This window comes from Hirundo rustica, chromosome Z (genome assembly GCF_015227805.2).
Source record: "Hirundo rustica isolate bHirRus1 chromosome Z, bHirRus1.pri.v3, whole genome shotgun sequence".
In the NCBI taxonomy this organism is placed as follows: Eukaryota; Metazoa; Chordata; class Aves; order Passeriformes; family Hirundinidae; genus Hirundo; species Hirundo rustica.
Window position 1 is genome coordinate 62,887,791 of NC_053488.1, and position 23,246 is coordinate 62,911,036.

A 23,246-nucleotide genomic window follows, 5' to 3' on the forward strand; every position below is an offset into this window, starting at 1 on the left:
CAAAGTTATGATAAAAAACAATACAGCATAAAGAAAATCTGTTAACTTCTATTCACAAGCAAGAACTACAAAGTTTAAAGCTGTGCTTACAAACCAAATCAAAGTATATGAAAGGAAGTAAGAATTCCACTTGCAAACTAGAGCTAAATCTCCCTCAGCTTGTAAATCTTCAGCATGCTATGATGTTTGCGCTAGTATCTAAAACCTCCTAAAATATCGAATACATAAAATAAAACAGAGAAACATTTTACACAGGAATAAAGAATTCCCAAGTATCATCAGCTTGAAAATTTGTCAAATAAAGGATGCATGCTTAACTTTTTTCCAGTATGTTTAAGTATATCTGTATTATCTATTTAAGAGCATTATTAGGTTATATTAATTTTATTCTAAAACATGTCACTAATCAGAAAATGAAACTCACCAAGGCAATAACTGGGTATAAGTGTGGGCAGCCATGCAACATTAGAAAAAGCTGAAACATGAAGAGAATTGATCCGAGCAAGTTCAGAAACTCCACCAGAAAAGGACAAAGGCCCAACAGGATCCACTCTCCAAAGAATAAGTTCACTGTAAACAGCGCTGGGATCCTGGGATGTCACATCTGCATTGCCTCTATTCTGAGGTCTGATTGGTGACTCCTGAGACTTAGAAGAATCATTTGCCTGTATTGCTTTCTCAACATCTGGTGAAATTAGAGCATTGTGATGTGAGGTTGTAAGCAGCAGTGGTAACACTGAATGGCAAGCCAAGTCGTTAAGATGAAAACGGTGACCACAATACCGGGATTTGTGTGAAATACTGAGTACAGTTGAAAAAGCAGATTCTTCAGCAAAACTCACTAGCCACTGGTTCAGTGATCCATCTGCATGTTTGGAAATCATCATAACGTTAGGTGTGAAGATACTTAGTTTTAAGCTGTTGGTTGATTTACTGTGTCCAGAAGAGATAAGCATAGATGAAGATCGTGTAAGGCCAGGAGGCTTTTGTTTGCCTTGTTGAATAGCTAAGTCAACATTTTTGGTACAAGCATACATCACTATACTTCTGCAAAGAGAGTTTGCATCACCTGTTGGAAATGCAACAGGAATTCTTGAGACAAATGACACCTGCAATTTTAAAAAAGAAAGAATAAGTATTAAGAGTTCCCATCATACTTCTCACTGAACACCCATGTAAAATACAGGAGGAATAAAGTACCTGCACCTGGCGAAACATGCCAGGTTGGTATTCATCTAGCCAGTCCACATGCCACACCAGCAGGGAGCCATCCATAGGATGTATACTGAAGAGCATGTCAGCATTTTTACTCCATTCAGAAAGCAGAACTTCAATTTCATGATCAAAAATAGCAGAGGATAAAGGAACAAGGCTTGAATACGGAGCAGCTTTCTCATCACCCAGTTCCTTCTTCTCTTGGTTTCCTTTTTGTTGATCTCCATTTGCATCAGCTTCTACAATACACAGATAAATATATATATAGACATATATATACAGATATAGACATTCAAAACCAGAAGTATAACAAGCAGTGTTATTCAGGCATTGGAGCTAATTTCAGGCCCTTTATAAGCTACTCATACGAGAACTAATTTAAAAGGATGAACTATAATCATAAATCCTCTAATGGAGCTCAGTGTCTAACAAACCAAAATAGTTTATGTTGTACCTTAATTTGAAATGTTTTTCTTTTCCATTTTCTTCTATATTTTATACAAATTTTTGCATGCATAGACAGAACAAAGGCAATAATCTGCATGATTATCATTGATTATATATCATTGATCCAGGATCAAAATAATTGACTGCATTATGCTACAGAATAAAGATACTTAAATTAGCCACAGATTCATATCTGAAAATAGAAAGTTAATTCTAAAGTTGCTCCTGCTTCCTTAATATTAAAGTAACATTTTCATGCAAAGGTCTCTAGTCAAGCCTTATTAAATAATAGAGTTTTTAGCATATATAACTCAAAATTTCTGGAACAACTATAGAAAGAGAAATCAGAAATTCTAGATACATTTTTTTTAAAGTCACTTAGATACTTTCCGTGTAAGGGAAGGAAATGCATTGAAATGCCACTGTAATCTGTCTGCATCCTTATATGCAAAGTTGCCAATCTCTTACTCTCCACCCCCCCGGAGGAACATTACAAATTACTTTATAAACTGAAAGCCGTTTCTCTATATGACATATGTCTATATGACTTTTACCTTCTTCTGATCTGCCATCCATTTGATTAGAATCCTCAGTATTAGTCTCAGAAGAATGATGTTCAAAACTCCTTTTAAGTTGTTGCAAAAACACTTCCATAGATAAGGTAAAATGAAGTTCTTTGTTGTTTAGCCAGTGTACAACAAAAGGTCCACTTTTTTCTTCATTTTCACCAAGACTTAGAGACGTGATAGAAGGCAGTAGAGGAATATCTACCAGAAAAAGATACTGATTGACACTGAACTAAGTTGGGTCAAAAAATAATTTTAGAGGAATGATTTTTAAGCAGAAATCCCACAATGAAAAAATAAGTCTGTGTGTATTGCCACTTGTCATTCCTAGCACAAATATCATCTGCTTTGTTGTTCCACACAGAGGTTCTCTGCTATGCTTACATTAGGATAACAGTAGGGTCCTGCAATGTCCTCTACCCCTTGATGCAATACTGTGCATACAGGTGTTTTGTTGTTGTTGGGTTTTTTTTGTTGTTGTTGTTGCTGTTGTTGTTTTCTGCTACTGCAGCTCAGTATGAGCCAAATCATTTAAGCATAATTTCCCAGCATTTAGTCTACAATGGATGCTGCAGTAGATACACACTGTAACCAAAGACCCTGGGCTTATGCTAGCAAAAATTTGTACAGAGATCAGAAAATGCCCTCCGTAACACCATCATAAAACCCCAGGAGTTCTGGTTGTGATATATTCTGTTAATTCACATTGTTGTTTGATGGTATTTGGTGTCCCATGTTGCTGTGAAAAATAAAACAGTAATCACAAAGCGTATGACAGAAGCAAGGATCAGACTGCTGCAGAGTAACATAATTTAAATCAATCAAGGCTAAAAAGCAGATAGGTTTATTGCAATTTCCTCAAATCCATGATACAGCAACATATTAAAATCTCAACCTGTATGTAATTCCCACCTAGAAGTCTCCATGTACAGTCTCATTTCCTTCTGTTCTCTCTTTCTACAGCATTACTTAAATTCCACATCCTGGGAGACAGAATAGTTTTCACTCAAAATCTATTGTTTTTATCAAAATCAGTAATAAGTTTGCATTGCTGATTGTCCAATCTAGCCAAAGAAAATTGCAACAGAACACACAGATAAAAGAAAGGAGCATTGCAACAACCAGCAATTTTGTAGTGGGGAGGGGATACAACAGGAGAAGCAGGCAAAAGTAGCACAGCTTGTTTAAGGAATATGTACTTTCCTACACAGGCCAATGCCAGTCTCAAAAGTATCATTATACATTTGGAAAGTAACAGAACCTGAAGGGAAAATTCTGTTGATGCCCTTTGAAAGATGAAGCTACAGTAACAGTGAATAAGGTGAACTAGGAAAGATTACTTTTCAGATCAGATTATAAATCTACGTGCTTTTTGGGTTTTTATCAAAGTCACTAAAGAAATCACTTCCAATTTCCATCTAAAACTACCACCTTCTAAATGATGTTCAGTTCTGAACATTATTCTTGGTGAATTTCTATTTGCTTCATAAATCAAAATCACTCTCTCCAGAAAACTTCTGAAGTCTTTGAATTCATTAACTTTTTCTGAAATTGCCTAGAGACAATTTTGTCCTAGCAACCACTGCTTATTCCTTTCACTGAATTCCACCCAGGGCAAACACCACAAAAAGTAAAACAATAGTACAGAAGTAGATCTCAAGGATTTTTGTTTCATACTGCATTTATTCTTGTATAAATATATATGACAGCATTATTCTTCAAAACGTGAAGTGAATGAGATATAAAGCTGTTTTGGCTTTAGTTTTTATCAAATACTTTAAAATGCTGTAGTAACAGCAAATTTTTAAGTAAGATCACAAATCAATTTGCTTTAAATCAAATGAAAGGAAATGCAATTAGGTTTTTGGATTAAATTTAATTTCAAAGGGGCAAACAAAATGGCCCACTAAAAGATTTGGTTACACTGAGGCACTTAAAGACTTGACTGTGAGGGAGAACATATATTTCTTCAAATTACAATCTAAAATGTACAAGCTACTTTAGAGGTTCTACAATATATTTTAATGAGTTAACAGTAAGACTTTAATAAAATACATTATTAAAACAGATATAGATTAATATAGACAACATAAAAAGAATACACAATTAGAAAATCCAAAGACAAGCTTTAAGTATCTAATCTTTCTAGTATTTTTCAAAATTATTTTTATCCTCATTCTGTGAGTTCCCTGCTTGGCATGATTATACCGCAAAGTCTATCAAAAGCAAAATTAAAGTTTGCGCAGTTGCGCTACTTCTGACTAGGGTAGAGTTAACTTTCCTCACAGGGTCTGGTACTGGGCTGTGTTTTGGATTTGTGCTGAACAGGGTTGGTAACAGAGATGTATTTTGTTGCTGCTGGGCAGGGCTTACACAGAGCCAAGGCCTTTTCTGCTTTTGTACTGCTGCACTGGGGAGGAACTTGGGGCTGCATTGGACCTTGGGAGAGGACAGGTACAGACTGGTACAGCCAGGACAGTGACTGAAACTGACCAAAGAGGTACCTCAAACCATATGAAACAACGGTCAGTGCTTAAAGTGGAGGAGAAATGAAGATGGGGGAAAGTTTGAAATGGTTGTGTTTGTTATCTCAAGTGACCGTTAGGTGTGATGGGGCCCTGCTCCTCTGGAGATGGTTGAAGATCTCCCCTGCCTTTAGGAGGCACTGAAGTCATTCCTTGTGTCTCTTCGGTTGTGTGCACAGCTTTTGTTTTCCCTATTAAACTATCTTCCCCAGTCCTACGGGGAGTGAGCAGGAAACTGCCTGGTTGCTGGCTGGGTTTAAACCATGATGTTAGCTATTCTGTATAAAAAAATAAATGCTTTAAACGTAGATTAAAAAAAAAAAAAAAAGTCAAATGTTGGATTGTTCCTTTTTCAGACACAGAGACAGAGCTCCTGAGAGGCATTTTAAAAACTTCTATTCCATTTTCAGTCTCAAGTGAAGGGTGAGATGGTACAGATGTTACAATTCACACCATCATAATCAGAAGCCAAACTATTTCCTAATTACAATACATTATAAGCCTTTTTTGGCCTATCAGCTTTTGCCATGCAATGCTGTAAATGACTTTAAGTCATTCATCTAAAATTACCCCTTGTGGGTCCTACAATACATCTTCCATAGTTCTGTTTTTCCAAAGTATCTAGTCTATTTGCAAGGCCATCATTTGAAACTTGTTTCTAGTTCCATCACTCTCTCAACAATGTCTGTCCTATTCCATGGCATTTCTAAGTCAGCATTTCTTATCTTAAAGTTTGCATACAGAGGCATACTATGTGAGCCTTCTGCCAAGCTTTGAAAATTCTCTACAAATCCATTTCCCACAGTCACAGATTACCTACATGAAAAGATCAGCTAGATCACTGTGCAATCTGAAGAGGAAAAAATACAGGGGATACAAAAATTTCCAAAAAGCTTTCAAGAAACTCTGTAACATTATATAGTAACAAGCAATGACTGGAGACTTTTCCTAGAGAAATACAATAGCATTGATGGTACAGCACAAAACCGCAAGAAGTTTCCTTCTGGTAGGCTGGATGAGATTCTAGTCCTGTCTGTTAAAATATGAACCAATGAACCACTATGCAAAATGCTGAAGAATAATCAAGCAGAAAATGTTTAGATCTTTGTTTAGCACAGCAGTGTTAATAGAAACCACTTGTTCTTTCCGATCATACTAGACTGTACAGCTAGGAACATGAACTAATCATAAACACCCTTAGCTGAAAATTGGCCTTTCAAACAAGGTTCAGCAAATCAGAGCTTAACTAGTTTCAGAAAAGAATTACATAGTATATTTGTTCTTTAAGTCTAGACACAAAACCACATCAGAACCTTCATGAAAGGCCATCTATATTGCATTTCTGTTCAGTTTTTCAATGAGCAGACATGCACTTCATTTTCAGCACACACAAAGATAATAAAGACAGAAGTATCAGAAGCTGTAGGAGACTTTCCACAACCCCTATCAATATGTTGTTCCAGTGCAAGGGAATATCAAAGTTTATGGAATGCAGGTTGTAGGCATGTTTTGTTTGGTTCAAGACAGACGTACAGAAATGTGTGGTTTCAACATGTAAGTGTGAGGTGCCTACTTTAAGAAGCTCAGACATTTTTTATTTTACCAGTGTGCTCCCAGTATTGCACACTGTTCATAGTAAATTTTAACTCCAGTTACAAACATTTAGCTTTTTCCATTTTACACACTATCAATCTCACTTTAAGATGAACAAAATAAAAGTACAACTGCAGTGGAAATTTATTCAAATAATTTCATTACTGTAGAAAGTCCTTTCATGCAAAAATGTAATCAACATGCTAGCAATTTTGCATGATCATATACTGTGCAAATACATCTGCTAAGTTTCCAGAGAGAACACATAACTAACAGCAACTGGAGTTCAATTCATAGCAAGAATTACGTTTCTTACCTGTGGCTGGATTGATACTGGCAGCAATATGGAAGTGGCAGAGGGCATTTGCATGTGGAGGAATATTCCTGTGAGCTTCATGAGGATCTTGCTGATGCAGTGCATATCCAGTATGTGCTACAACAGCACCTGACCTCCTCCTTCCTCGTCGCAAGTGCCTCAGATTTAACTGCATGAAGAATAAGGTATCATTTTAAATCCTTTCAAAAAGAAAAAGCAGGTTTAATCTATAAGTGGTTTTCTAGGCACCAATGAATGGTACTTTTCAACTTAAAAGCTAACTTAAAGAATCAGTGGAGTTGCTTGCAAAATTTTTTGTGTTGAGTCTGCAGTAGAGAGAAACAAGTACTTTTGGATTTATTTACAAAGACCCATAAAATATCTTTACGTAGTAACTACTTCATACTTCCATACACAGACAACATTCATACAGTTCTTATACTTTCATATAAAATATTCCTGTGTCTCATAAACACACACCATGCTTCTTCAGGATTCTGAACAAAGCAGCAATACTGAGTTATCTCGTTTCAGACTGCAAAACTGGATCCATAGTTTGGATCTAATTAAATCAGCACTTCAACACCCCTCAAAAGGCCCCAGTGATTTCTAAGTTCTTCCTCTTTTATACAAACACTTGTTTCCAAGGGAAAGAATAATATTCAGGTTTTAAGACTGACTTAACATAGTTCAAAATTCTTTTCTGCTTTAGACATCTATGTAAGCAACCAAAGTTACACAGATGTACATAATATTCAAGATGGAGTTACACTCTTGGTACTCCTTTTCACTTGCTGCACTTTTCATCTTTACACAGCATGCTCATGTCAGTCTTGTCTCAATTCTCACTTAATTGCTGTTTCTGTTTTCCAGTGTTGCCTCTTATTTCCCACAGGAACACAGAAATTTCTCCAGCTTCCTTTTTTCTCCTCCCTTCAACTATTTTCTTTGCTCTGTTGTGCCTTTCAGCCTGTCATATTTTTCAGGTATGCTGCACTATTTTTCAGGTATAGCATGCACTATGAGCATGCTAAATATGTCACTCCATTAAGAAAAAAAGCATAATGCCCACATACCTTTGACGCAGACCACTAATGCTACACTTTCTTTCTGATTCTCACTGCTTAGAAAACAACTACCTGGTAAGAATGACTTGCCTTAATGCTTACGAGCAGTCTGCTCTGAAGACTACAGCACAGAGATAGCCTTTCTGCTGTAAGGCTATCTCTCTTCCCTCCACATTACTGTTTTTCCATTTGCAGAAGTCAGAGGGAACATCCCTCAACTACAGAGGTAACAAGTGAGCCCCATATGTTTTAAGACAGCATCACCCCTGGGTTTCACATGACCTATATATAATGTGTGCTCCATACTGCTCCTAGCCCTTTGAACTAAATACTGCAAAGCATTCTTCTTCAGTCACCAAATGAAAATAGGCAGCTGTGATTTTAGAACAGTGTGTCTTCAATGCGAGAAGCTCAAGAGCCATCAGCTTAGTCTGCCCAAGGAAGATTTCACGGAAATTCACCCTTTCATAACATTTTATGTATATCTCTGAGATAAGGGATTTCAGCTTGTGATACATGTCTGAGTTAAAAATTACAAACTTGTCTAAAGTTTGTACATGTGTTTGCTCTCACTGTTCAATTTCAATTCTTACCTCCAACGCACTCTGCACTTTTTCTTTACTTGAAATATTTCTCTTGAAGTTATTTGTGAAGTTTGCTGCTTCACTCCAATTGCTGTATCCTCCCTCGTACAACAGACTGTCATTGGGTAACAAAGTCTCTGCCCAGAGACGACAAACATTATCCTTACAGCAAGTCAGGAGTACATTGCAGACAGCACCACTAATGAAAGAAAATTTAAGGAGTGAAGAAGCTGCTAACTATTACACAGTGTCAAAATAAACCAACGTTTCCAAACAGTTTTCCACTTTCAGTTTTTGGAATTGCATCAACTTACAGATACTGGTGCAAGAAAAGCTCATCAATACATTGTTAGGAAAATAAATTATGTAGGAAAGGCCTTCCCCTCTGTTCAAGTATCTGACTATAAATTACCCCAAATGTCATCACACAACAGCGCAACAGCAAATTGTGGACTTCAATTTAAAGAAAAATTCATACCTATAACAGCAAAACATGTATCTTTTATCTTTTATCATTCACATAAAAAGCTAGTAATATTCTGGTACTTGATCTTAATTCCAGATCTTACTGGTACCTGCCACTTAAAAAATCATATATCCAAAGGAAAGAAACTCAGGTAATACCAGGGATACAACAGACAATTTAAATCTAGGAATTTTTCTTAATGACTATTTTTCCAAGTGTAACTTCTGCTAAATATATAGCCCAAAAATCCAATTACCCTAAACTAGACACTGGAAAATACTACACAAATCATCAGGTTTCCAGGTCATATAAGTTCACAATTTAGCTCTAACTCAGGCTCAAAGGCTACGATCAGACTTCCAGCAGCAAACTCCCTTAGGAATCATGGAGCATATGGATTTTCAAAAGTGACCTACATAGTAAGCACTGTAGCAATGGATTTAGGGAGTCCTAAAGACTGGTATAAAGAACAACATAAACTTACTCAATACAAAGGTATGCAAATATGTTTACTATTTGGAATAATATGGCAAAAAAAAGGTTGCAGGCCACAAAACTGCTAAAGCTACTTCAGTTTAAGATTTTAAGTACTGGTGAAAACTAGAGATGGGTTATTTTGGAATCACCTGAACACCACCCTAACACGCTAAGATACCAGTTCCAAATGATTACTCGATTTTAATTTCCAGATACTATTTCTGACAGAGTCTCTAGCTAGGTAGAGAAACAAATAAAAAGACATAAAAATATTTGAATGTATGCGAAAGAGGACTTCAAGTCACAGGACTTTTGCTCTGATTCCATCAGGATAGGACAAGTTGGGATTGAATGCATGAATGGTTACGTGGTGCAATCAAAAAAAATGCAAAGAGATATGACTTTTCAAGAGCTGATTATGCATTTACTTCAATGCCTAAGTCAGTCTGTGAAACTTCTAACTTTTCAGTTCTTTCCCAGGTAAGTCGATGTATACCATCCTCTCAAGAGCAGAAACAGTATAAAAGGTGTGCATACTCAATAATTGAAGCAAACCATACAATTGTGTGACTCTTGATTGCAGAGACAGGCAGACTGTACAGTTTGGGGTGGTTTTTTGGCAATTTATGAACTAGTTATTAGAACTACTGACCGTGGCATGAATTTACTAGTCTTTCTCCATGAAAATGCATTTACTGATCGAGGATGAGCCAAATAAACAAATGAAAAATCAAGTTCTTTTGTTTGGTTTTCTGGACTGGCAGCAGGTGATGTTATGGCTGACCGCCAGCTCTCTGTGTTGTACCATACTTTCACAAGACAGTCATCCTGTGGAAAGACAAAAAAGGACAGTAAATAAGACTACCTTGCATAAGAATACGATGCACTTCAAGTACTTTTGGGTACATCTATTGAGATTTCATTTTTCTTTGAAATAAAATGCTTTTCTGATCAGAGAGGAACAGTTCCTTAAATACAACTTCAAAACCCGATCTTAAAGAAAACACATGAGCAGAGCTTCCATTTAACTCTTGCCATTACTAATTTGGATTTCATGTAGGTCCTTCTGATTAGTTGCCAATTTTTAGTTGCAAAAACAGGATTTGCACTAGCCTGAGATGGTATTCAAATGTTAATACAACTAATTCTACCTTGTCAGAAAACCACCCAAATCTCCTGCACAAATCTAACTGTTAGGAAAACAAACAAAGGTCATGGATGATATCTCAAAAACCAAGCCCAGTACTGCTCAGCCTGCTTTTTTCAGATACACACATAAATTGATTACATCTTCAAGGACTAGATAAATTAATCTGGACCTAGATTCACAAGCTGTTGATCAACTATTAAATGGGAATGGCACTAAAATATTGAAATAACCTAGGTGTGCATAACATGACCCTGCTGGGGGAAGGATGAGTTGGTTCTGCTGACCAGCACTGTCCCTCAGGAAAAATTAAGTAAAGGAGTAAGACATAGAAACAAAGATGTGCTTTAAAAAATCTCTGGGCTGGTAACTAACTTAGGCATTTATGGTAAAAAATATGTTATTAATTTTCCTACTTACTAATTTTCTTACTTATTCAGCAATTTGCTTTCAAGGAATTTATAATGTAAGATAACAGGACATAAGATATTAGAGTTAAAAACTCTGCAATAATATTAACCTTATATAAGCTATTTGCAGATTAATTCATTTTTCCACCATTCCATCAAATTGTAACATTAGAAACCATTAAACTATTTACATTTGACTCGTAAAATAAACATTAACTCCTACCCATGAAAAAAAGGTGGAATACATATATATATTGCTGACAATAACAAAACACCTGCTTTTTACATAAAACATCAAAGAATTTTATCTGAAACATGGCTAGAATGGCACTCCTTTCTGTGATGGTTAAAGGTGTCAAAGAACATATAGCAAGCGATACAATATTCAAATAACCACAAAAAGAATGGAACATGAGAACTTATTGCTTTGATTTTATACAGATAATAATCTATCACGAAGAAAGCCTAGTATTTCACTTTTTATGTTGGAAGCTCGTTAATTGGAGTACTCTCCTGGAGTACTCTCTCCAGGCAATTTTATTTGATTCATCTTTATCTCTTCTTTAAAGATAGCAAATGTCTTAAAAGTTAGTCTTCCAATCAAGCATGATAACCTGAAATGGCGAGCTTTAAAGGAAAAAACAAACACAACTAAGAAAGACATGCATTACTCATCAGATGTGTTTTTGATGCATATAACTGAGTCACAAAATTATGCATGACAACTACCTTTCAAAAGGAAGATTTATTTGCAGACTGAATCACCTTCAACTCTGTTTTTCAAGCATGTGTAAAGGAATATTATCACTCAAACAGCCAAGTTCCACATTATTACTAAATCAAACACTGTTCTAACCACTTTTTATGTGTACACACTAATTTTTCACTCATGCTTCCAAGACAGACTAGAGCAAATTGCAAAACTGTCTTTTATTCTTCAGTCTGAAACACATTCTGTCCAGTTACTACCGCTCAACATTCTGTGACGCTTAAACCAGATTTTCACTAATATCAGCAATATTAATATCAGATATAAGCCTTACATAGTCGCCTTTTTTTTTTTTTTTTTTTTTTAAATCCAATAGCTCTGCAGCCTCTCCTAGGTTCTTTAGCTGGTAGCAGAAACTTCATGCAGAAAACAACTTCTCTCACTCATATTCCTTAACAAGTAATATAAATTCTCATATGGGTTTGTGACATTTGTTCTCTGAATCCTCTACATGTTCTTGTTTTTTTCTGCTGCTTTGACTTCTCTAACAAAACCTGAAGAACAATCTTGGAGTATAAATAAAAGGTAATTTTGTTTCAGGAAAACAAAAGACTGACTTCTTTTTTTTTTTTGCTTATTTTGCCAAGGGGTTCTGCTTTTGCTGATAAACTGCTCAATGTTGAGCAAATGGAACGAATTAGTGAGACTGACCACGAACACTGTTATAAACTTGCTGCCAGTACACCTTTGGAGGGGAATGTGAATTATCTTCTACAGACACAAAATGGCATACAGATATGTTTACACAAAAACATATAAAAGAGCTATTTTTGATTTTTAAAATATTTTCTGCTATTTTGATTATATTTCCTCACTAGCAGAATATCTCAATAGCAGTGATCTCATCCACAGATTTCCCCCATTCCCCAAAACTCTTCTTTTTCTGATGCCTTATAATTTGGTACAAATTAAAAATTATTATTTTAGAATAGTAAGCAGTGAATATTTGATGTGTTACCTCCCTGCCTCGAACTACCTTTCTACCAAACTCAAGTTTAACAAAATGTAAAGACATATAGAGAGACTACACAAAATCATGAAAAAAACTATGAAAAAAATTTTCAATAAACTAATTTCTTTTTTTTTAATCTGTTTTTGTTAGTTTGCTTTAATACCATATCTGAATTAGTACAAAGCTATAATGAAAAAAAAACGCTTACCTTTCCAGCAGTAGCAAAAAACTCCCCGTCTGGCGAGAATTTCATTAAACAAACTTGAGAAGCAGTTCTATGGAATAAAGACAATTAAAAAGAGAAATCAAATTTTAACAACTTTTATAGAATTAGAAACATTTTTTTCCTTGAAAGTATAAAAGCTTTTTAATTCTCAAATACAAGTGTGTACTGTGTTGTTAAAACTTAATTGTTTCACACAAAGTCCAAAAGACTAAGATGTAAACCCTTGGACAACACATGGCTGTAGTGATCCAGAAAACCAATATCTTGTCGCTGAATATCCGATATTCAAAAATATCATTGCAGAAAAGCAGCTGCTAACAGATTAAACTGCTCTACTTTCATTTCATGACTATATGTATCTCAAACTGGTCTCTGTTGTACCATATTATCTTCCAATTTCTATCAAAGACCGCTCCACCTCTCATACTTCCTACAATTACAACTTAACAAAACAAACAAGTGTAAAAGGAATAATGTAGTTAAAAAGTATCTAAAAGTAGCTTTTACATGAATGGCCACACTGCGACTAGATGCTGCACCAAAATATTCCAAACCTAATTATGTGCTTAACTTTTGGAGCATTTCATGTTAATTGGATGTACTAATAAAAAAGCTTCTTTCACAGGGTTTGAAGCGCCCAGTTATTGACTAAGTAACAAAGCTCATTAACAGCAACAAGAACATACAAAAGTTTAATTGCACAGTACAGATACAGTGTACATTTTAATCCTGAATTGAATACACCTCCAACAAGTTGTTGAGGCCTACCTTTCAAAAGGGATCAAGTTAAATTAAGGTCAACGAAATCAGGATGCATTTATTATGTGAACAAGAACAAGGGTTTTAAATCTAATTGCAGTACAAATGCTAGAAGACATACAGGCATAAAAGGCATAAAGAAGTGCAAGTTCTCTTGATCCTTTCTAGGAACTACTCATTCAAAGAAGGCAACACTCAGCTCTATCTCTGACAAAGAGAGTTTAAAAGAGAACAGGTGGAGAGTTGAGACGACTTCTGTAATTCTTTATACGTGATACAAATGCAAAACCTGTTACAGAAGAGACAGAGGAAAAGCACTCTCTGTATGATCTTGACTACTGTTACCAGAACTCTAAAGCCATATACTCAATGGAATTAGTTACCAGGTTGAGAGATGAGCACTCAAAGATGTCTAAACAACAGAGTAAGTCTTCAACTGCTTGTATTTGGAAAGTTTATCACACAGAAAGAAAAGTTTTTCAGCTGTCATTTGGATGATCGTGGGTTTTTAAACACAACATTGATAAAATTTCAAGTACAGACAAAAATGAAAAACTCAAGGATCATAAAATGGATGCTTTTCTGGTACACCCAGAAAACTACCTACAGAACTATTTACTAGAATTCTAAATACTTCACAAAGAGTAACTTCAGGTGGGTCTGCCCAGTCAGCCACTTTGGGAAACTTCTTTGGATGGGCATATGGTACATTGCTCCCACATGAACAATGCACCCGACTGTACTAGAAAAGTCTGTCCATGGCAGAAGGATTCAGATTGTCTTATAAACTTAAATACTAAACAAACACTCTTCTGAATGTACAATATACAAATGCAGGTATCAAAATCAACATGAATACAAGAAGAGAATTCAGAGACACTTAAAAGAGAATGTATCAACTTTAACTGTTCCAAATACCCAGAATAAACCCAGAAAAAGTAAAAAAGAAAGCAGGGGGGAGGGATGTGTGAGAAGGAAACAACAATGGAGTACACTGAACATAAAAAGAAGTACATTTTAATCAGTACTGCCAGCACAACATAATTCAATTACACAGCTTTCACCTTATTTCTTCTACAAGGAAGAGTGCCTATTGGAGAGCTTCAAGATTAGCCTTCCCTCAGTATTTTACTAGTGCTCTCTGTAACTGAAAACCTGCCCCAAAACCAACTGCAACTGATATTGTGTGACACTCTCCTCTTAGAGTCAAGGGAAATACGATTAAAGTTTATCTCACACCAATAATATTTATCAAGTAATAGTATGCAATAGCATTTCACTCAACTACACTAAGTATTAAATCTCAAAGATATGAATCAGTAAAGAAAAGGGAATTACTTGTCTTAAAATGGGTTTCTTACTTGCATTGCCAGATACATCTCCACTCTCCAAGTTCAACACCTGCTCTTTCAGTACTGTCACTGTCAGCAGGGTTTTCCAAAGAAACATTGGACCAAAGTTGAAGACAACTGGAACCAGTCAGAAGGCGAGTACCTGGAACAAATATATATGAAAATCTAACTACAAGCAAGTAGCAAACTACAGACTTTTTTGAAGAGAGAGAAAATAAAAAAGTTCTGCAAAGCTGAAACTGCAGAAAAAAAAATCTGATACACCTTTTCTAGATTTCTAACATCTACAGTTCAAACCATGAAAATTAGTCAAATTTTAGTTACTCTCAAAAAGAAATGCCTAGGTCTACTGCAGACATTCCTCTTTCTCAACAAATATTTACTATTTAAGCCATGCTTTCTTATCTGCTCAGATAAGAATAATCGAGTCAAACCATACAGATGCTCTCAGTATGTCAGTTCTCCTGTAGTAAGTGACAAAAGGTGTATTTCACTCCACTTTGGTTGTTCTCTAAAATGCTAGGACAGAACCTTTTCCTTGTCCACGAGGAATAACAAAATCTAAATTTAAAAGTTCAGTGCAGTATCAAATAGAAAAGTGTTTAGTTTAATCTGTTTGTACCTGTGGGATCCCATGTTAGATTATGTGCTATGGCTTCCAATGAGATTTGAGCATTCTTCTGCCACTGGTAATGTAACACCTGAAATTTTAATTATTTACAAACATTAGCATGAAAACACTTCATTCTCCTCTGTCCTCTTTTTATAATATAAATAGTACATCTTCATTCTCTAAATGTTATGAAGATGTTTAACATAAGTTGCTGCTTATCTAATAAAAATTGATTAATTCTGATGTTAAAACAAAACCCTTTTCACTAATGTGACCATACTTACAAAGCTCTTTAACTTCTTATTTTAAAAGTTTAGATTGAAAAAAATTAGTATATAAAATCTCTATTGAATTTGAGAATTTTTTAGGAGGAAGTAAAGTTTTATTTTTGGAACAAAGAAAGGATATCAAAAATTACACAAGTTAAATATATCTGGTGTTCGATATCTGCACCATTACTGAATTAGGAGTTCAGAAAAGTCAAAATAATACCTAGGATACTTCCCCTCCACTCTTTCTTTTTTAATATACAACAGGACAGTCAAATATCTTTAGCTTTTGCATCACTATTTCACTCTCTAGAACAAGCTGAGGATTAAGCTGACAAAGTATTTATCTTGTCTGTTTCTGAAATAGACTACAAAGGCTTGATGTTTTGATTTATAGAAGAAACTGGAAACATTTCTGGAAATAACATTAGGAGCCAACAGGCTTCTTTCATATTTCACAGGTTTTTTAAAAAGTATTTCTCCCTCACTCAAAAGCATCACGTAAAACAGATGTGAAGTTAAAATATAACTCAGTCTTTCAGAAGTTTGGCAAAAGACGGTAAGAAGTAGCTGCATATAAGGACCTAAACAGAGTATTTGCCAAGCTGGTTTTTTGGGGATTTTTTTTTTTTTTAACCCTGAACATTCCAGTAAATGGAAGACAGAGACGATCCTACAATAACTTTGAACAATATGCTGGAAACCTTTGCATAAAAGTCAACTGAAAGAACAAAGTAACAGAGTATTTCTTCCACTATAAACATTTGAAAGTAAATGTCGGGTGGTGAGTGCTTCCTCTACTGCTTACAGTTACTACTCCAATTCTGAAATTTCAAAGTAAGTGTACTGTTTACCAGTATAGAAGAACATAGATTGAAAAATGAGGTAGATGGACAGTATATCCAAAGTGTTCATAAGAGTGTGAGAACTCACACCTTACTGTAATTTTATTCCACTGCCTTCCAGTGACATAAATTATTACATAGGTGCTCATTCCCAGCCATTTAATTAATACATAGTATACCACAAGTTTACATGTACACCAAGAATCTTATGACTGAGTTGGTTAGTACCAAGAGGAGAATCCACTAGATGGTCATACAAACAACTTGTTAATACAAATGAAGACCAAACCCCTGAAGAGGGAGACAGAAGCTCCTTGAGCAATTGCTGTCAAAGTTCTCATATCAACAAACTGACTTTAATTAGAATCTAATGCTCCTAATTATAGCCATATGCCTCTTCAAGTAAGAAGCATGGTTAAGGCGCTTGCCCTAAATCATATTATTATTCAGAAATTAAGATTCACTTCAGAAATTAAGGTTCACTTCAGAAATTAAGATTCACTTCAGAAATTACGATTCACTAAACCACTGTCACCAAAAGTAAGCTCCAAGAGAATAAATATTGCTCTTGTTCACCATTATAACACTGAAGTATAATCATTCAGTCAGATATTATAAAAAAGCTACAGATTTCTGAAACTATTACAATTTGGCCTAGGGCACGTAATTTCGTAAGGAAAAGTAAAAGTAAGAACTGTAAAACACCTCAAAACATAAAGGCTACATAGGATGGTTCAAAAAGGAACACCTATTTTAATAGCTACACTCATGGCAGAATGGCACTGTGTACATCTTTTTGGGTTCTGGAACATTTTGGTTGTGAACTGCAGGGTTGCATAAGCAAGTAGTAAGAAGCATTATAGTAAAGCCTATCTTCCTTAAAGCTATTTCAAATTACAGGCCTCTGTCCTTATCCCACCATTTTCCGTTCCCAAGGACCACGTTTATGTCTCAACTTTATTTTAGCATTAAAAGAAGACATAAAAAACACCCCTCCAGCTTTAAAGCAAACCAGTAAAATCAATCAGGCTTTGTAACTGCTCAAACAATTAAGGATTGATGAAATACTTACATTATGATGACTGCTGTTCTGCTTCAAGATGCTAACTGGCTCAAAGATACAAATCACCTTTCCATAAGAAGCTGCAATCTAAAGTAATACACATTTATATGTATATAAACACACATAAAAGAAACAAGTTAAACAAAAAAGAACAAGATACAAATGGCTGATTTTACTTTTAACCTTGCTTGTAGATAAATTTGAAGCTCACATCCCCATTTCCTTTTGAAAACAGAAAATTACATTTACCAAAAATCACTAACCTAGTGTTGTCAATATTAAAAATACAATCCTCCATTTACTCATTAACCACCATGAGCTACTGAGAGCATAGAGGGACAAGTACTTTTTTTAAAAATCAGATTATTAGAAATATTCTGTGCATATTAAATTATGTAAACACTCAAAACAGTTTGCAGAGTTCACATTCTCAGACACAGAAACAGTACACAATCAGAGTAATTTATGTGTACTTCTCTAGCATTAGAACAGGCTACCTTTTTAAGAGTCATTTCAAAAGGTTCAAACTATGCAAGGAAAACACCCAATGCAGAAAACTGCAAATAAAACTACTTCTAAAGGTGAACATCAAACAGTTCAAAAAGAATTGCAATACGTCAGTTTTAAGTCAGTGTTTGAAAGTCTTATTTCATCACAGATTATCACCCACTTCAAACTTGCTGTAAAACAAAATTAACAGTATTTGATCTCAAGGTATCTATATGAGAGCAAGCCTAGAAGACTTGCCAAGAAGAGCCAAAACAAACCAAATGTATGTTAAAGACCTTAGGCAAAGAGCCTGAGAGAACTGTCATATGGCAATGTTGCCAAAAAAGTATTCTGAATTACAGATTTACGAAAATTAAGGAGTCTGCATAGGTCATGAACAATGGGCATTCTGCATTCTGAAGTGATGGTTGTTAAAAGGAGAACATCTACAGATATGGTGATACACTGGAAGAATCAATCTTCTATTTCTGCAAAATTCTGACTTTGAAAGTATTCACGGTTTTCTTTTAACATTAATAAAGAAAGTTAGGTTCACTTTATAAAATATATTTCAATTCCAGTATCAACCACAAAAGCTTGAAAGGAAACCAAACTAAACCATCGTACCTAAGATCTATACAAGCACAAGAGATTCGCACAGATCCTAAAATCCACAGATCTATAGCTTTAAGAGAAACCCTCTACATTAGAAGAACAGATAGTTAAATAAATTTCTATCCTACTAACATTAGCCTGACCCAAAAATGCCAAGAACAATTTTATCACATTTGCAAGGAAAAAGTTTCTTCAGGCATTTTGCTTCTCAGACTAATATCTGCCCTCTCTAATTCTCCTTAACTACCTCACTTACTGTTCTATTCTCTAATAATTCCATTCCACCCCCAACAGCAAAAAATTTATATAAACTCTTATTGGTTAGATTTTTTTCTTTTCTCATTTTCTCCAAATGTGGACATTTTTCGTCCTATTTTATTGTTTAGCAGGTTTTAAAGATAAACTAATACTAGCATTCCAAAATGCCCAACTTGTGGTGTCCAGAGCAACTTCTGCACTCAGCCTGGATCTTCACTGAGCTGCACTCTGTCAAAAAGAATAATGGTGGAATGGAGAGCCCCTTCAGCAAGTTCACTGACAACACCAAGCTTTGTGGGGCAGGCAACAGGCTGGAGGGAAGGATGCCATCCAGAGCGACCGTGGCAGGTGTGACCATGTGAACATCATCTACTTCAGTAAGTACAAGGGCCTGCACCTGGGTCAGTCAGAATCAATACTATCAATACAGGCTAGGGAAATCAACAGATTCAGAGCAACCCTGTGGACAAGGATTTGGAGGTACTGGTGGACAAAAAAACTGTACATGAGCTGGCAGCATGTGTCTGTAGCCCAGAAAGCCAACCACGACCTGGACTGCTCCAAAAGAAGGGTGGACAGTAGGGTGAGGGGGGTGATTTCCGTACCCTAGTGAGACACCACCTGGAGCACCACAGACAGTGTCCCCAGCACCAGGCAGACATGGACTTGTGGGGTCTAAAGAAGGGACACAAAAACGGTCAGAGAGCTGGAGTACTTCTATGAAGACACACTGAGAGCATTGGAATTGTACATTTTGGCAAACCAAAGTGGAATCTCTGTGTCAGTACAGATGAAGAATGTCTAAGAAGAAATTCCATCCTTTTAAGAATGACCTGAAAATGCATTGATAAGTCTGGTCAAAAAGTAAATTCCTACCCATCCACTGTTTCGTACTTTAGCACTTTAGAAACACATTCAATTTCCTTACAGCAAACAATACCAACTTGCTGATTCTAAATGACCTCACAAGGCTACTTAAGAAATTAAAAAATGCTGAAGCTTAGTAAGCCTGACAATATGATATGTTCATGTGTGCTCATTTACAATTCAAGGACAATTTAAACGCATGCAAAATTGGTATCACACAATCCAGACGAACTTGCAAATTTAGAGCAATAATGCTCAGTGAATACATAAAAAAAATTCTATTTAACAGCAGCCAGTGGAGAAACTCAGGCAGACTACGGCTGTGAGGTGCCAGAGACACAGAGAACATTTCCTTATTTTCATTTGTTTTCCTTTACTACCACTGCAAGAGTTTATCACTCAAATGCTAAAAAGCAGGAATAGGGTGTGGCTGGGGTTTCATCAGCACAGTGTTCACATGTAAACACAAACAGGCCATCAGGGATCTTGTCTCATGAAAGACACAAGAATAAAGCTCTCATCAGCTCATAAGGCTTGTAGTAATGAGCAGAAAGCTGACAAACCCCTCTTACATAAGCAAATAACTATCCAGAGCTCCTAGTGAACTGGTCAACACTTTAATCCCTGTGACATCCCAATGGGGTGTTACATAATTGAGACATCCCAGTGAACATTTACCTGGTTATTTCTTTTTCACTCTGACAGAAAAATTTTTAAAAAGTTCTGTCAAAAGGAGTTAAAACTCAATGTTGTCAAAAATACAACATTTCTGATGCAGACCTACCTACAGAAAAACAAAACCTAAGAATTCAAGAATGTAAACCCCATCCAAGACAGGCTTTATGAACTGCTATAAAGAGATGTCATTTTTCTGGATAACCTGAAAGTGATTTTGTGGCAGCACTTATCTCCTGCCAGCCACTAACATGTCAATGTATGTCAATGACATGCCCAGTAGTGAAAAGCCACAGTGAAGAAATTAGTTTTGCTTCCAACTTAGTAATCTTTTAGTGAAATTCTTGCCCCGAATGTAGCCTTGAATCCACAGCCTTCTGTGCAGTCCCACCTATCTTCCACAACCACCTATCATATCTATAGTTACTATTTCACATTTACTGTGGTGCTTACAAGTAAAGAGAAAGCAAAGTAATTTTACTGTTCATTTTTCATTCATTGCTGTATATTTGCCCTAATTTGCAAGCATCCACATTCCTAAGAAGGTGCTTAACATAACACTGCTGGAACATTATTAGAAACACTGCTCTACATACCTTCCCCTGCTGCATTGAACAGTCCACACATCCCACTTGAATGTTTCCATGTTTTGCTCCAGGGATTATCTGTAATCTTTCAAAGTCAGTCCCCAGTACCACAATATCACATCCCGATGCATATGCCTGAAGTATATAAAAAAAAAATTAAAAACACTTCAAAGAAAACAAAAAAGCACTCCAAAATAATGAAAAGCTTTATCTACTTACAGCGTATCAGTGATGCATGAAACAGCATAGTCCATGCACCCCATGCATGTAAAACACTATACAGTCAGAAGAGGTGTTTGCAGAGAACATACAGATGAATGCAATTTAAAACTGAGCAATAGAAGTGGCAAATTGGTCTTTCTCCATGCTTACAAGTGCATCATAAGACTTGCATAACAACCAAACAGTGTTTTGTGATAGAAAAACAACCAAAAAAAATGGAGACAAAAACAACTAAAAGCATAAAAAACAAAGTTCTTGCAAAGTAGGAAAAAGTAATACATTTCTTAGACTGGAGACAGAGACTTTAGAAGTTTTCCTTTTATTTTTTGAAATTTATGAAAAGGGGAAATAGAATTAAGGAGACAAAATTTTACTAAAACATTAGTAAGGACTTTGTACAGGCAAAAATCAAAAGAGTAGCAACATGAAGCTTAGTTTCACAGAAGCAAAACTGTCCTCTCAGACTTGTTGAGTCTCCTGTTACTTGCATTAATTCTACTCTCTCAAGTTTATATTGTCACTGAGTATGTTCATATATCTAACACATTTACACAGCCAGTTCATGGAGTCCTGCAATGCTTGAATCAAAATTTCTTCCTAACTTCTGGGAAGTTTTCTTAGATACTGAGTACAGATAAAAAGAGAGGAAAATATTAAACACTGGAGAAACTTCTGGAAACAACAGTGAGGAGAATCATCCAATTACCAGAAGAAAGCAGCATTTAAGGATGAAAGTCTTAGAATAAGGAATGCACACTCATTAAAAAGTTACTCAGAAAGACAGCAACAACATTAAGAGCACAAACAAGTGTTCTGTTAGCAAGAGAATGATAAAAGGATCAAAAATATACCATTTTAATTGACTAAAAGTTTCAAGAGCAGAATAGTGTCATAGAAAGTGAAGATGAAAGATTCCCATACACTGACAAAAATGATCATACCTTACAGCCAACTCCTCTACTGATTTCTAATGTATTAAATAAAAATCATGGACTTGAAAACATAAGCAGAATAATTGAAGGCTTGATTAATAGAATTTATACTTCAAAATAAATTTGAAATCTGATGATCATGTTTTCAGATGTCTTACATGAAAGAGTACTTTTACCAATACTGGCCTAGACTTAAACTTAATCATACCATTACACACCTTAAAATAAATAAATAAATAATATTTAAAATATCAATATTTCGGTCCAAAGACATTTTTTCCCCACAATGGATTAACTGATGCTTCATAAAAGTCTCAGCCAAAACACTGTGTTCAGCACTTTCAGCCAATATTAGTTATCACACTGCAACCAGCAGAACACCAGGCACCACCTCATAACTGAAAATGCTATTTATAATTCTGCAGACTAAATATAACCATATATTTATTTATGATCACTTATTACTGGTAGGTTTTTGATCCCCTTCCTGTCCAGTTCCACCTTCAGCTTCAAGACATTCAAGCAGCATAATTCCTCCCGTCTAAAGACCAGCATTTATTACTAATTGGCATACTGAACTACAGGTTCCAAAGCAATCTAAGTGCAAACTCATTCCAAAAGCGGAAATTGAGTAGTAACTTTTGTTTAAATGTTGAAGTAATTATTTTGATGTTGTGACGGCATGAACTTCAGACCTGTTCGCCATAGACTGTTTTCTTCTTCAGTTAAAAACAATCTCATCTGGTGACTCACTGTTAAGTCCACAGTTCACCAGAAAAAGCTTATTCAGAAATACCATATTTACAATTTTCTCAAAGCCATTTTTTAGAATTTAGAGTTCTGGACTGAGACGGTTTTAAGGAAAACAAACAAAAAAGAAGTGTTTCCATGTAAAGACATAACACAGAAACCTAGACACAGCCTTTTAAAAAATGTTTTT

General features: G+C 35.5%; 1 protein-coding gene across 5 annotated transcripts in view; it reads right to left on the reverse strand.

The window, feature by feature from the left end:
- DMXL1 (Dmx like 1) overlaps positions 1–23,246 on the reverse strand; it is a 76,516-nt gene that overhangs the window by 45,198 nt on the left and 8,072 nt on the right. For 4 of the 5 annotated variants that reach the window (XM_040091114.2, XM_040091113.2, XM_040091112.2 and 1 more), the window contains exons 2-12: positions 21,162–21,287; positions 17,671–17,748; positions 15,494–15,572; positions 14,881–15,013; positions 12,743–12,809; positions 9,909–10,084; positions 8,323–8,512; positions 6,663–6,831; positions 2,217–2,429; positions 1,201–1,454; positions 425–1,109 (exon numbers count right to left, since the gene is read on the reverse strand). In XM_040091114.2, the coding sequence (XP_039947048.1) occupies positions 425–1,109; positions 1,201–1,454; positions 2,217–2,429; positions 6,663–6,831; positions 8,323–8,512; positions 9,909–10,084; positions 12,743–12,809; positions 14,881–15,013; positions 15,494–15,572; positions 17,671–17,748; positions 21,162–21,287 (2,170 nt within the window). Of the gene's footprint in view, positions 1–424; positions 1,110–1,200; positions 1,455–2,216; positions 2,430–6,662; positions 6,832–8,322; positions 8,513–9,908; positions 10,085–12,742; positions 12,810–14,880; positions 15,014–15,493; positions 15,573–17,670; positions 17,749–21,161; positions 21,288–23,246 lie in introns of those variants that run through there. The other variant, XM_040091115.1, reaches the window with a different exon arrangement.